This window comes from Phyllopteryx taeniolatus, chromosome 5 (assembly GCF_024500385.1).
Source record: "Phyllopteryx taeniolatus isolate TA_2022b chromosome 5, UOR_Ptae_1.2, whole genome shotgun sequence".
NCBI classification, from domain to species: domain Eukaryota; kingdom Metazoa; phylum Chordata; class Actinopteri; order Syngnathiformes; family Syngnathidae; genus Phyllopteryx; species Phyllopteryx taeniolatus.
Genome location: NC_084506.1, coordinates 24,060,967 through 24,073,466, shown reverse-complemented (window position 1 = coordinate 24,073,466; position 12,500 = coordinate 24,060,967). Strand labels below are relative to the sequence as shown.

The window sequence follows — 12,500 nt, the reverse complement described above, 5'->3', positions numbered from 1 at the left end:
ACCCCGCCTCTCGCCCAAAGATAGCTGGGATAGGCTCCAGCATGCCCGCGACCAATAGTGAGGATAAGCGGTACAGAAAATGGATGGATGGATGGATGGATGGATTGTTTTGGAAACAGAGTGAGGCCCACTGAACGCAACTGAACTATGTACAGTTTTCAGGAGTGGCCAACCATCTGCAACTAACAGCAAAACCCTCTGATTAGAAATTTGAATCACAGATGAACGGCGTTGCAGCGTCTCATCTGTTACAACCATTAAAACTGCCATTTTGTATCACATGAGCTTTGACAACGAAAATTATGTTTCCGGGAAATCCAACCTGCTGCTGCCAAGACATAATACAGTATGTATCGTATATATCTGTAGTGTTTTACAATAATGCTTAACTGGGAAAAAAAAAGCAAAGCGTGGAGAGTGTCTGTCACCGAAATGCACGCCTGCTTTTAATGAATGAGCGATTGTTGCAACCAGCCTCCCAAATTTCCAGACTTTCCCCTTTATTTATCACTTGTTTCTTCTAATTTTTATAGTAAAGCTACAGCGGCCTGGGCAATTCTTCCTTGACAATCGCACCATGTTGTTTGTGGTTCAAATAAAAACAAAAAAATACCGTACAGAATATGTGGAGCCTGAAAATGTTGGTTTACCGCAAAGAACACCAGGTGTCACAGATTTGTCATTTAAGAAAGTTGGTAATGATACCAGCGTCCTTAGCGATAACTGCTTTCAACAAGAAGTGAGTATTGGGTAATAAACCCCTGTCTCCCTGAATACCTTACACACTATCTCCCACCCCCATTTCGTGTCAGCGCTTCTGCAGAACAGAATAAGCACACAGAGGAGCGTGTGGTTGCGTGAAACAGGTTACACAATAGCGACAGTGAGATCACATAGAGTAACACACTGGAACAAAGACATTCAGTCGTCAAGACTGAAAAAAAAACCCTCAATTGTGGTATGTTTCATTATGCTGTACTTCCTTGACATCACCTGTCTCTGGTGAAATCTTGAAACAAAACTACATGTGTGTGGAGTTAATACTCAAGATCAGGGGTGTTAAACTCATTGTAGTTTAAGGGGCAAATGCAGACTAATTTGATGTCAAGTGGGCCTGAAGCAATATAATCAGCATAATAATTAATATAAATAGTTTGTTTTTTATTTGCTTTTAATTCAAGGCAATTAAAGTACATTGGGAAAATCTTTATTCAATGGACTATCCTTTTACAAAATAATCTGAACATCCACAGGACTATCTTTTTACAAAAAATTCAGAACATCCTCAGATTTCTCTAGAAAAATTTGATCCGTTTTTCCAGCTACGTTTGTCCTATACTCCATTTTCTACATGAAATATTTCTCATGGACTCCTGAATTTTACAAACTAGAGTCACGGCTATTTTAAATGTATAAAAAAGAAAAGTGATCAACTGCCCTGTAAATCTAGAGACAGACAGACAAAAAACACATTTTATGGCATTGTATGAACTGGAATTCTACCAAACCAAACTCTTTTGTAGTGAACCTGTAGACTCAGGCCGGCCTCACAATGAGCGACGAGGCATAACGCTACTGAAATGCCACACAGTGTGCGCCTGTGCAGGGTTCTCCAACTAGTTTTCATGAGGCCATCGGCAAGTTATTTTTCTATGATTCAAAATTTACATCGCAGGTGAACAGTTTCGCAACGTCACTGATCTAACGGCCTATCAAAAAGGCCTTGAGCTCTCGCAACAAAAATGAAATTTCTGGATATGAAGTGAGATCCAGCCTGCTGCTGCCATGCGGTACCAATACAGTATAAATGTAAGTACAATGTACAGTAATCCTTTGTTTATCATGGGGGTTATGTTTCAAAACCCCTGCAATAGACGGAATCCACGAAGTAGTGACCAGTTATTTGCTGTATTACCGGTACTTTAGCCATCTGCCATCAGAGGGCTTCCGCTGGCCGGCCTCGTGCTGGCATTTGGACGGATGGCTCCTCCGGCCTGCGGTGTCGTTGCCAAGGAGGGTGGACATGCATGCCCGCATGGGCTCGCGCCTCCCCAGCCAGCCGGCTCGCTCTCTAGAGAGACCGACTCAGCCGCCCTCCCGGCTTTGGCCCGGCGACAAAGGCGACCGCTCCGTGAGCTGGTGGCGGGCTGAGCACAGAGTTTCTCCAGACTGCTCCCGCTCCGCCACACCCAGCTCGGCTTAGCTGTGCATCGCTTACGTTCTTTGGAAAACTTAAAAGACTGTGGGTCGTAGTTTTGCTTTTCAATTTGTGTGTTATCAGGTGCAAAATGCAAATTTTGACTCGCAAATTGCGATGTGAATCTGCTTATTTCGAGCCTTAGTACCGGTGGCTAAAAAGCAAACTGTGGGGAGTCTCTGTCACATAAAGGCATAAGTGCAGTCAGTGAATGGAAAACCACAGCTTATAAACACATTGTCCTTTATTTCTAGGAAGGGCAGTCCATGACTTCGTTGGCATTCACGCCATGTTGTTTGTGGTTAAAAAAATAAAGTCCAGTATATGTGGTGACTCAAAATATGGTTTCCCAATAGGAACACCATGGGTCGCAGTTCTTCCTGTTGCACCGAGTTGGTATATATGCGAGGGTCAGTTGCCTGGAATGTAACTTACTTTTTTGTGATTGTCCAGTTCGGTCAAAGTCGGCCATGTTGCTCAGTGTGTGGCGGGCCTTACATTTAATAGCACATTTTAAAAATGTGTTTTTAACGTGCGGGAGCAATAAAACTATAAAAATCAGTCAGTGAAGAAGGTTTCTTTGTGGGTCTCAAAGTTGTGGTCCCTCCTCAGATGGTGATCAGATGGACACCATGGACACGGTGAGCCTGCAGGCTGTCACCTTGGTAGACGGCTCCACCGCCTACATACAGCGCGATGCCAAGCCAGGGTTTTCTGACGCGCAAATCATGGACGGCCAGGTCATCCAACTGGAGGATGGCTCGGCCGCCTACGTCCAGCACGTGTCCATGCCCAAAGCAGGTGCCACCTCGGCGTCATTGTCTAAGTTAACACGTAACGTCTGTTGAAATTTACTGAGAAATGACGTGTGTTTGGATGTTCCAGGAGGAGACAGTTTGCAGCTGGAAGATGGACAAGCAGTTCAACTTGAAGATGGAACAACAGCCTTCATACACACACCCAAAGGTATTGTGAAAAACAACTCATTCGAAAATTTTGTTAGTGTTTCTATTGTGTAGCTCTCAAAAGTCTCAAGAATCCATGCTTGAAAAGAGACATTGTGTCTTAAATTGGCCGTTTTAGCATCAATTTGGCTATTTCCCAGGGGTCCTTCAAAGATACCTATTGCTATCAGATTTAAAGCACTTATGTATACAAGGCAGGTTAAAATGTGAAACGTTCGTGTTTTTGGCAAATAGTATGGGTGGAGAATGGCACACCAAAACAAATGCACATGATTCCCTGTGTAAACTGTATCTCAAAGCATATTTTTAATTAACTCTGGCGTAGAGGTCACACGATTAGACAGTTTTTTTTCTCACATCATTGAAAAACTTAGCAACTTCACGTGTGCAAACCGAATTTAAAAAAAGGCTCCCCTGCAATTGGCTGGCGACCACCACACACCTAAAGTCGGCCAAAATAGGCTTCACCTCAGTAAACGGTAACTTCAGCATGTTTAGTGGATGTTTAGAGACCAGTTTAACCTCCTGGGCTTAATGCTGGCCATTTTTGTCCACCTTGAAAGGTTGCCTTTGTAAATGAAGATGAGCCAGACCATCCCACTAAGTGCTATAAAGTGCAGTGATGGGTTGGACTAGCTCTCAAAGAATGAATCTATGTGCAGTGACAAAAAAACAAAAGAAATCTGTTGTTGTGGAGCAGAAACGTACGAGCACGCCGGTCTGCAGGAGGTGCAGCTGGAGGACGGCAGCACGGCGTACATCCAGCACACGGTGCACATGCCACAACCCAACACCATCCTGGCTATCCAGGCCGACGGAACCATCTCTGACCTGCAGGCCGAGGCCACTGCCATCGACCCCGAAACCATCAGCGTGCTGGAGCAGTACACCACCAAGGTGACCTGAGCCATCACCTATTATGTATCTACTTGTATCCCGAGCTAAAGCCGAGTGCACACAGACTGATTTTTAACATCCTAACCACTTTTTAAAATGTGAGAGACCCTATACATGATGGGGGGGAAAAATGTGTGAAATGTGAGAGACCCTATACATGATGGGAAAAAAAATGTGTGTGTGTGGTGTACTCTGATAGCCATCACAGCACACTGCACACATAACTGTCTTAGTACTTAGACTGACCTGTGAGAGGGAGTCACTACATTGCCTTTCCAGACTCTTTTCCTTATCTTTTTGTTGTTTTCAATGACTTGACTTGAGCGTGTCACCGTGGATGAGTGGTTTGCACATCAGTCTCACAGTTCCAAGGTTGGGGGTTTGAATTCTGGCCTCCTCTGTGGGGTTCTTCCTGTGCTTGAGTGGGTTTTCTCCGGTACTCCCATTTCCTCCCACATTCCAGCACTCCCGTAACCTTAGTGAGATTATAGAAGATGGATGGCTATTCACTATTTTATTGTGATTGGCTCATTCCCTTTCAGCTCACAGTTAGTCCTTGAACTCTGTGTTGACCACACAACATTTCCTATTGTCAACTGTTTTACGAGCAGATCCTGGAGCAGAAATCACTCTTAACACATACCACACCACAGGATAATTTCTGAGGATAAGTTTTCTGAAACAATCAGCGCTCTGCTGACTTTCATATGAATGTGGGGGGAAACAAACACACAGAGCTGTTTGGAGAGATAAAAAATCACTTTTAACACACGCCACGCCACAGAATAATCGCTCAGGAAAATATCTGACAATTGGACCTCTGCTGACTTTAATTGCAAAAGAGGGGGGGGATGCTCAAATCTGGACTGATTTTCAGCATGCGAATATTTTTTGGCCCTGATCGGGGAGGAAATCATTTCTGCTCAGGTGGAGAACATCGAGAACCCTTTGGTTCCCTTCGGCAGAGTGGAGGCAGACAATGGGGTGCACATGCGGGTATGGAAGAATATAATTCATATCCAAAGACGTTATCATTTTTAGAAGTCCTGGTGTTTTTTCACGTCCGACAGATTGTGCTGCAGGGTCAGGAAAACAGAACGGCGAGGGTGACCAATGTCAGCGAGAAGTCATTCCGCTGTGAACACGAGGACTGCGGAAAATTGTACACCACGGCACACCATCTCAAGGCGAGTGTTCTGTGCAGATTTACATTATTTACATTATAAATTTTTATAATGGTACCTTGACTTACAAGTGAACCGATTAAAGGTTTGTTTGTATATATCTATATAGTACAAACAGTCAAATACAAAATGAGAACGCTCCCAATGAACTGCTGTAGGCCACAACTCGCGCCTCAGATGCTCATACACAGACTAACCCAGTAAACCCAACTAACTAAGCCAGCCAGGCTTCAGCTCCTGATGTCCCTCACTCGGACATCCAACACACGAATACCACAATACGTACAGTAATTACACTTTATGGAACCAGTTTATTTCATTATATATTTACATTCTCATTTATTGTTTTTTTTAAACAATGCAGTGCCATTTTTCTTGATTTAAAAAAACAAAAACAAAAATTGTGTTTTGGGGGGGGGGAGGGGTGGAACATATTTTTGGCATTTCAAGTAATTTCAATGAGGCATATTGATATGACAGATGAGTAAATGAAGTTACGAGCTTGGTCATGGAATAAATTAAACTTGTAAGTCAAGGTTCCACTCGTTAGCCTCATTAACGTTTGTGTGTTGATGCAGGTGCACGAGCGCTCGCACACAGGAGACAAGCCGTACATATGTGACTATCCGGGATGTGGGAAGAAGTTTGCAACAGGTATTTTTTCCTTCTCATATAGTTTTTTTAAAACAGATGTATTATGACATTTTTCCCACTATTTAAAACACTACCCATATCTTTTAATAAAAGGTCTCTGACATTCTTCAGTCAAAATATACAAAGGAAAAAGAGTTACAGCCATGACCACCGGGTGCACAGCGAGGGCACTGGCCTAAGTGAGGGCTACTCATTGTTGCCAATTTAGTTACCTTTCCGACCCCTCCAACCACTATTTTTGTATAAAACCCAGAGCAACAAATCTATAACACAAACTTTTTGTGGTATTATTGGAGACTTGCGGAGAGTTTGAGACTCCCTCCAAAGCAGATGTTGACCCCTCTGCGCCCAGACTGCAAATGTATGGCTACCACTGGCTAATTTAACTATATCACCAGAGGTGTCAAAAGTATTTGTGTTCATTACTCAAGTATAGATATTAGGGTTTAAAAAGACTTCTGTAAAGTTGAAATATCAAATCAAGCGTTTTACTCACGTAAAAGTAATTGTTTCAAAACTACTTATAGTATAAAACTAAAAGTAATCCATCCATCCATTTTCTGAGCCGCTTCTCCTAACTAGGGTCGCGGGATTGCTGGAGCCTATCCCAGCTATCATCGGGCAGGAGGCAGGGTACACCCTGAACTCGTTGCCAGCCAATCGCAGGGACTAAAAGTTATGTAAGGTGAAAAAGATTCCGTTGAGGACAAAAGCTTAGGCCATGTCACAGGAGCCTGTTGCACACTACGCCACCTCCCCCAAAAATATTTTTTCTAAAGGCCATAATGTTACATTGTTTTAGCTGCATATATGCCCATTGAAAAGGACCACATTTAGTAGGCCTAGAATGCAAATAGATTAAAGAACTATACTGAGCATTAACATTCATGGAGCGGAAGATATGATGACTAGTTACCTGAAGTATTTTAATGCAAAAAGTCAAACTTCAGTGGCATGCTATCAATTACCTTTATTGGAAGGTGTGCATCCAAACTTTGCTTCATGAATCTGTGAGAGCCATAGATGTAAGATGACAAAACTGGCCAAAAGTAATTTGTGTACCCAGTGCAGGCTTGGTAACAATTACACAGTAGAGTCCTGTCAATGATTAGTCCAAGTAACACACTATTAATTTATAAGCATTGCATATAGCAATAATGTAAACTCAGACAACATTTGACTGAAGTCCAATATCAAGTCTCACACCCTCCCCACCACCTTGATAAAAACAAGCTTTCAGTGTACCTCAATATGCTTTTTCGAAATTGGTGGTGAGTTTTTGAAAGCCATTAGCTTGCGGGACTTGAGTTCACAGGATTTGCAGTGCGTTCAAAAGGAGTTGTTTTGGCATCCAACCATTTCGTATTCCAGGTACGGCCAGGGATGTACAAGCGTGGACTGTCCTTTCTGGCTATCACCCTCATCCCTGCTGGTACTCTATTGGGACTTTTGGTTTGTGTTCTCTGCCACGGACCTCTTCAGGGCTAGGCTATACGTCTGCTCTCTGTGTCCCAGTGTGACAATTTGTCTTTGTTTTGTTACTTTATTTGTGTTATATGCAGGTGTGATGGCTTGCGTACAAATAAATAGGGCTCCGGAATGGTATACATTAAAATCAAATCAGAATCACTCTTTTCTGCCGTGATTTATCTGGATAGGTTTTTGTGTGTGTGTGTGTTTTTGAACAGTGACAAGCTGGAATGAACACAATCCGAAATTAAATAAAAAAGGGCTTTTTTTAAAGTGTAAGGAGTAGAAAGTACAGATATTTGTGTGAAATGTAAGGAGTAGAAGTAAAAATTAGGCTGAAAAATAAACACACCTGTAAAGTATACATAACCAAAATTTATATTTAAGTAAGGTAACAAAGTATTTGTACTTTATTACTTGACAGCTCTGTATACCACACAAGCAAGTGTCCATAAAGGTGATTTGATTGTATTTTCACTCCTGAGGGCAGCACTTACAATCACCAAGGCTCTGAATTAAACTTTGTCAGTGTGCAAATCCTCGCTATTACTCTTTGTTTTCAGTGAACGCCCACATGTTTGTGGTTCAGCATTCGAACAATTCACCTATCTATAGATTTTTTTTGGGGGGGAGGGGGGGGCTCTATATCCTTTTTATATGATGAAAAATCCAACCTATTTGCTGTTTTTGTGCTTAAGCCAACGCAATACAAGTATGACTGGCGACATCGTGGTGCCAAAGAACTATGTTGAAGTGAATTGAGGAGCTACATTTAGGGCATTGTAGTGCTTTGCTGCCATCTTGTTTCATTTTTGTGACAAGGATCTATGTTGAAGTGAGTTGATGTGTGTCATTTAGACATAAGTAGTGCTTTGCCGCCATCTTTTGGCATCAATCGGAAATAATTAACCTTTTGGGGGGTGTCGTTTAGTCACAGATTTTTGCTTTTCGCTGCAGGGCTTGGTCAAGCGATTAAGAAGTCACTTTTATGTACTATTCATCCATCCTCTAACTTTTTATCCACATTAGGGTTCTGGGTGTGCTGGAGCCTCTCCCACCTACCTGACTTCAGGGTGGTGCATCCGCTGGGCTTGCCAATCACACAGCCAATCGCCAGGCACATATACAATAACAACCGTTGACACTCAAATTCACACCGAAGGACAATTTTAGTTAGTTTTTTTTTTGTTCCCTTTAAATCCTTATTATTAGAAAAGAAATGCATTTTTATGTTAATTATCGCAAAGTAAAATGCCTACTTTAATCACAAAATAAGTGAATGTGATTTTAAAAAAAAAATGTTTTCCCCCCCAACCAACCCCCCACCCCCAAGGATATGGACTGAAGAGTCACTCACGGACGCACACTGGCGAGAAGCCCTATCGATGTCAGGAGCTCAACTGCTGCAAGTCCTTCAAAACCTCAGGAGACCTTCAGAAGCACACACGCACACACACAGGTACGCTATCATTACCATGACCTCTGCCAAGGCTTCAAATATTTACTTCTTAAATGTATTTTTTTTTTACATTTGTCAGCTCATGAATGACTATCATCAACAATGTCATGAGATCCTCCATAATTACAGCTCAGATACGAAGTGCTCAACATAAATGATCTTATTTTGACGAACTTGTACTAGGGAATACACCCCAATTGGAAGCAGCTAGGCTAGCCTTGACAAATGGGCGATGCTGCCAAGCTTTTTTTTGCCAATGACGATGGAGTCAAAGTTCATCAGTTCAACAATTCTCCATGAAAAAGTGTGTGCGAGGGCCCATTAAATTTTCATTTGAAATTGTGTTTGTGAAGTGTTTATTCTTCTTTATTATTATTATTGTTATTCCAGAAAGTAAATTGCCTTTTTGGGGGGCTTTAACCTATTGAAATTCTTGACCAGCTTATGTTGGCAAGAATTTATATATTTTAGTGGTCCCAGAATACCCTGATGCAACCCCCCACCCACCACTATGTCATTGTGACAGGACGCAGGAAAATCAATAAACAATCTGCAATGAAACGTACAGGTAGTCATACATTTTGTAGGAAGGTGCCTTTTTTAAGGGATTTCCAATGGCCACCAAAATCTGAACCGTGTATACTTGTTGGGATCAATTGACAAGTCCCTCTCTGGTTTTGTGGCATTGCAGGAGAGAAGCCGTTCAAGTGTCCAGTGGAGGGCTGCGGCCGGTCCTTTACCACCTCCAACATCCGTAAAGTGCACATCCGCACGCACACGGGCGAGCGGCCGTATTACTGCGCTGAACCCAACTGCGGCCGCTCCTTCGCCAGCGCCACCAACTATAAGAACCACATGAGGATCCACACCGGTAAATTCCTCTTAACTACAGCGCTACCTCCAAGGTCCATCGGAATCAATTCCTTGACGCTGGTAGAACTTCAACATTTCCGATTGAGATTATTTGAAATAATTTGTTCCAGACAAATGTCCTTTATTAACTGTATAGGCAATGTATTAAAACCAGTGATTAGAGATTATTGTTGGTCAAGGAAGGGCTGTTAACCGATATTTGGAGCCGATATTTGTTTGCGGTAAAATGGAAAAATATCGGTGACAACATTTTTAATAATGCAAAATGCATGTGGCGTATGCATCGGACACATCGCCGAACACAAATACTCCCCGGCCCCATGTCAACAATTTTGCCAAACATTTGAGTATGTGCCGGTTATCTGTGCTAACACTGCAGCGCTGCTTACTTTTTGGCATTCACATAATAGTGCTTCCGTAGTTCGGCCATCACTTGAAAGTGGTGGGTCTCCCCCTTGCCTAGCTTCCAAGTTATGGGAGGAAACACTTGGTGTGGGAGTGGTTATTATGTGAATTAGCCGCATTGTAACATCACTTTTGGGCAGAATTCAGAAATGCTTTCTCACAGACACATTTTGGGAAATAGGCAGAAAGCTCAAGGTTTCCTTGGGTGTTTAATTTCTTACTTGATGGGTGAGCAGGCAGTCCAGAGACTAACTCTTTGTATGCAAACATTTTAAAAGCCAATTTACATAATACATCCCTGTATGACAGTGAAAAATTTTGAGGACCACAGAAATTAAATGTTGTTATTACCATTTGTGCCTTATTCAGGGGAGAAGCCGTACGTGTGCACTGTGCCCGGCTGCGAGAAACGCTTCACCGAGTACTCGAGCCTCTACAAGCACCATGTGGTGCACACCCCGTGCAAGCCATACAACTGCAACCACTGCGGCAAGACCTATAAGCAGATCTCCACGCTGGCCATGCATAAGCGCACCGCCCACAACGACACGGAGCCCATCGAGGAAGAGCAGGAGGCCTACTTTGAGCCACCCACAGGTGAGTGCAACGTCACGCATGTCCATGCGGGAATTTTGTTTGCAACAGTGGGAAGTGCTATGTTACTACGATGAACCCTTGCTAGTCCCCCCTAAAAAAAATTTGATTGCCTATATTAATAAATTCAACCCTAAATAGACCCAACACTATGAGCCCCAAACACTTTATCACACTGTGTAATTTAAAGCGCATCCAATCAGAATTGACTTTATGCATGTTAAAGGTCTTGTTCCCGTTTACAGATGCCATCGACGACCCCAATGTGAGCTACTCAACAGCGACGGCACCGGGGGTGGAGGGAGAGGACTCGGGCTCCGAGCATGTTCCTGTGGAGAGTGCCGACGTGGTCGCTCAGCAGCATGTTGCCTTGGTGACGCAGCCGGACGGGACGCAACAGCAGGTATAACGCATGCCTAGAGCAGGATACACACACAGATTTTACCATCTTCACCCATTTTTCAAATGTCAGAGACACCATACATGCTAAGGGAAATAATTGCCCTGTGTGTGCTAACTTCTCTTATACTAGTGTGTGGTGTACAGTGCTCCCCAGCTATATCATGGTTTAACGTTTGCACCCTTATAGAACGCTGTTTTTTAAAGCAATCTTTTTTTGTTTTTTTTCCCACTGTACTTACTGTAATGCTCTCGCATGTGGGAAAGGAGAGCCACAGCCGGTTTGCAATCTGTTCTACGCAGTTTTCAGCCATTTACTGAGTGCCCGAAGAAGTCAGAAAAATCACAAATACAAAATGCACACTCACACAGGAGCTGCTGTTCGCCACCGCTCACAGCCAGACAGTCTAGGCAGACTCGCCGACGTCGCACGGCACCCCACCAGACACCGCCACTTAAAGGCACATCCTGTCCACACGCACTACAACATATACAATATTTTTTTATACATTTTATGCTTGCAGTTAGTTGTTTGTGTTCAAATATGTTTAGCATATGTTTAAAAGGTGTGTTTTCATAAGGTTGATTGTCTAAAGCAGGGGTGTCAAACTCTTTTTTTTTTTTTTTTTTTTTTTTTTTTTTTTTTGTCTCGGCCCGCATTGTAGTTATGATTTCCCTCAGAGGGCCGTTAGAACAGTGAAACCATATAAATGTTTAATCATCACCAAAACATTATATTATTACACAACAAATTGAGGGATAACAAGTTTTGAAATCAGAAGACAAGGATAATAATTTGTTAAAGTATTGTTTAAGTTACTTGTTGGATTTATCTTACCCAACATTATAAAAAATAGACACAAAAGGAATGAAGACGCTGGTTTCTTTTTCTCATGAGGAGGGCGTATGGGAGATTGTTCAGATTACAGCCTCTCAGTACGCTCTAAACAATCTCTCCCGTCGCTCCTGTATTTATTTGAAATAGGGAGGTTTCTAAGTTTACAAGACATAACGTACTAAGCTACAAGACACAACACACTAAGGGTAGGGTTTCAAGGTGAAAACATGGGACCAACACCTGCCACGTCCCGGCCACGTCCTTCTCTCTGATGATTCCTGCTGAGTCATCTTCTTGAAGGCGAGACATCTCCCTTTCTCAAAATCGTCCATAATACTAATGCAAGCTAAGCAAATAAATGATAACTTCTACAATATATTTAACATTACTGTAGAAGAAGGGTTTGGTAACAGAAAAATGCAATATCTCAACATTATTGTTTATTATTATGACAATTTGGAATTTGGGTACAGATTTTTAGCAAAAATCACAGAAGTTGACGAGCATGATTTGCTTTCGCGGCCACATAAAATGATGTGGCGGACCGCATCTGGCCCCCGGGCGT

At 42.6% G+C, this 12,500-nt stretch overlaps 1 protein-coding gene across 1 annotated transcript in view; it reads left to right on the top strand.

Annotated features, from left to right (window-relative positions):
- Window positions 1–12,500, top strand: part of znf143b (zinc finger protein 143b) — a 23,630-nt gene that overhangs the window by 4,601 nt on the left and 6,529 nt on the right. The window contains exons 3-12 of the mRNA XM_061774016.1: window positions 2,810–2,998; window positions 3,083–3,163; window positions 3,863–4,059; window positions 4,987–5,055; window positions 5,130–5,246; window positions 5,822–5,897; window positions 8,701–8,826; window positions 9,518–9,697; window positions 10,474–10,701; window positions 10,944–11,101. Of these exons, the coding sequence (XP_061630000.1) occupies window positions 2,810–2,998; window positions 3,083–3,163; window positions 3,863–4,059; window positions 4,987–5,055; window positions 5,130–5,246; window positions 5,822–5,897; window positions 8,701–8,826; window positions 9,518–9,697; window positions 10,474–10,701; window positions 10,944–11,101 (1,421 nt within the window). The remainder of the gene's footprint in view (window positions 1–2,809; window positions 2,999–3,082; window positions 3,164–3,862; window positions 4,060–4,986; window positions 5,056–5,129; window positions 5,247–5,821; window positions 5,898–8,700; window positions 8,827–9,517; window positions 9,698–10,473; window positions 10,702–10,943; window positions 11,102–12,500) is intronic.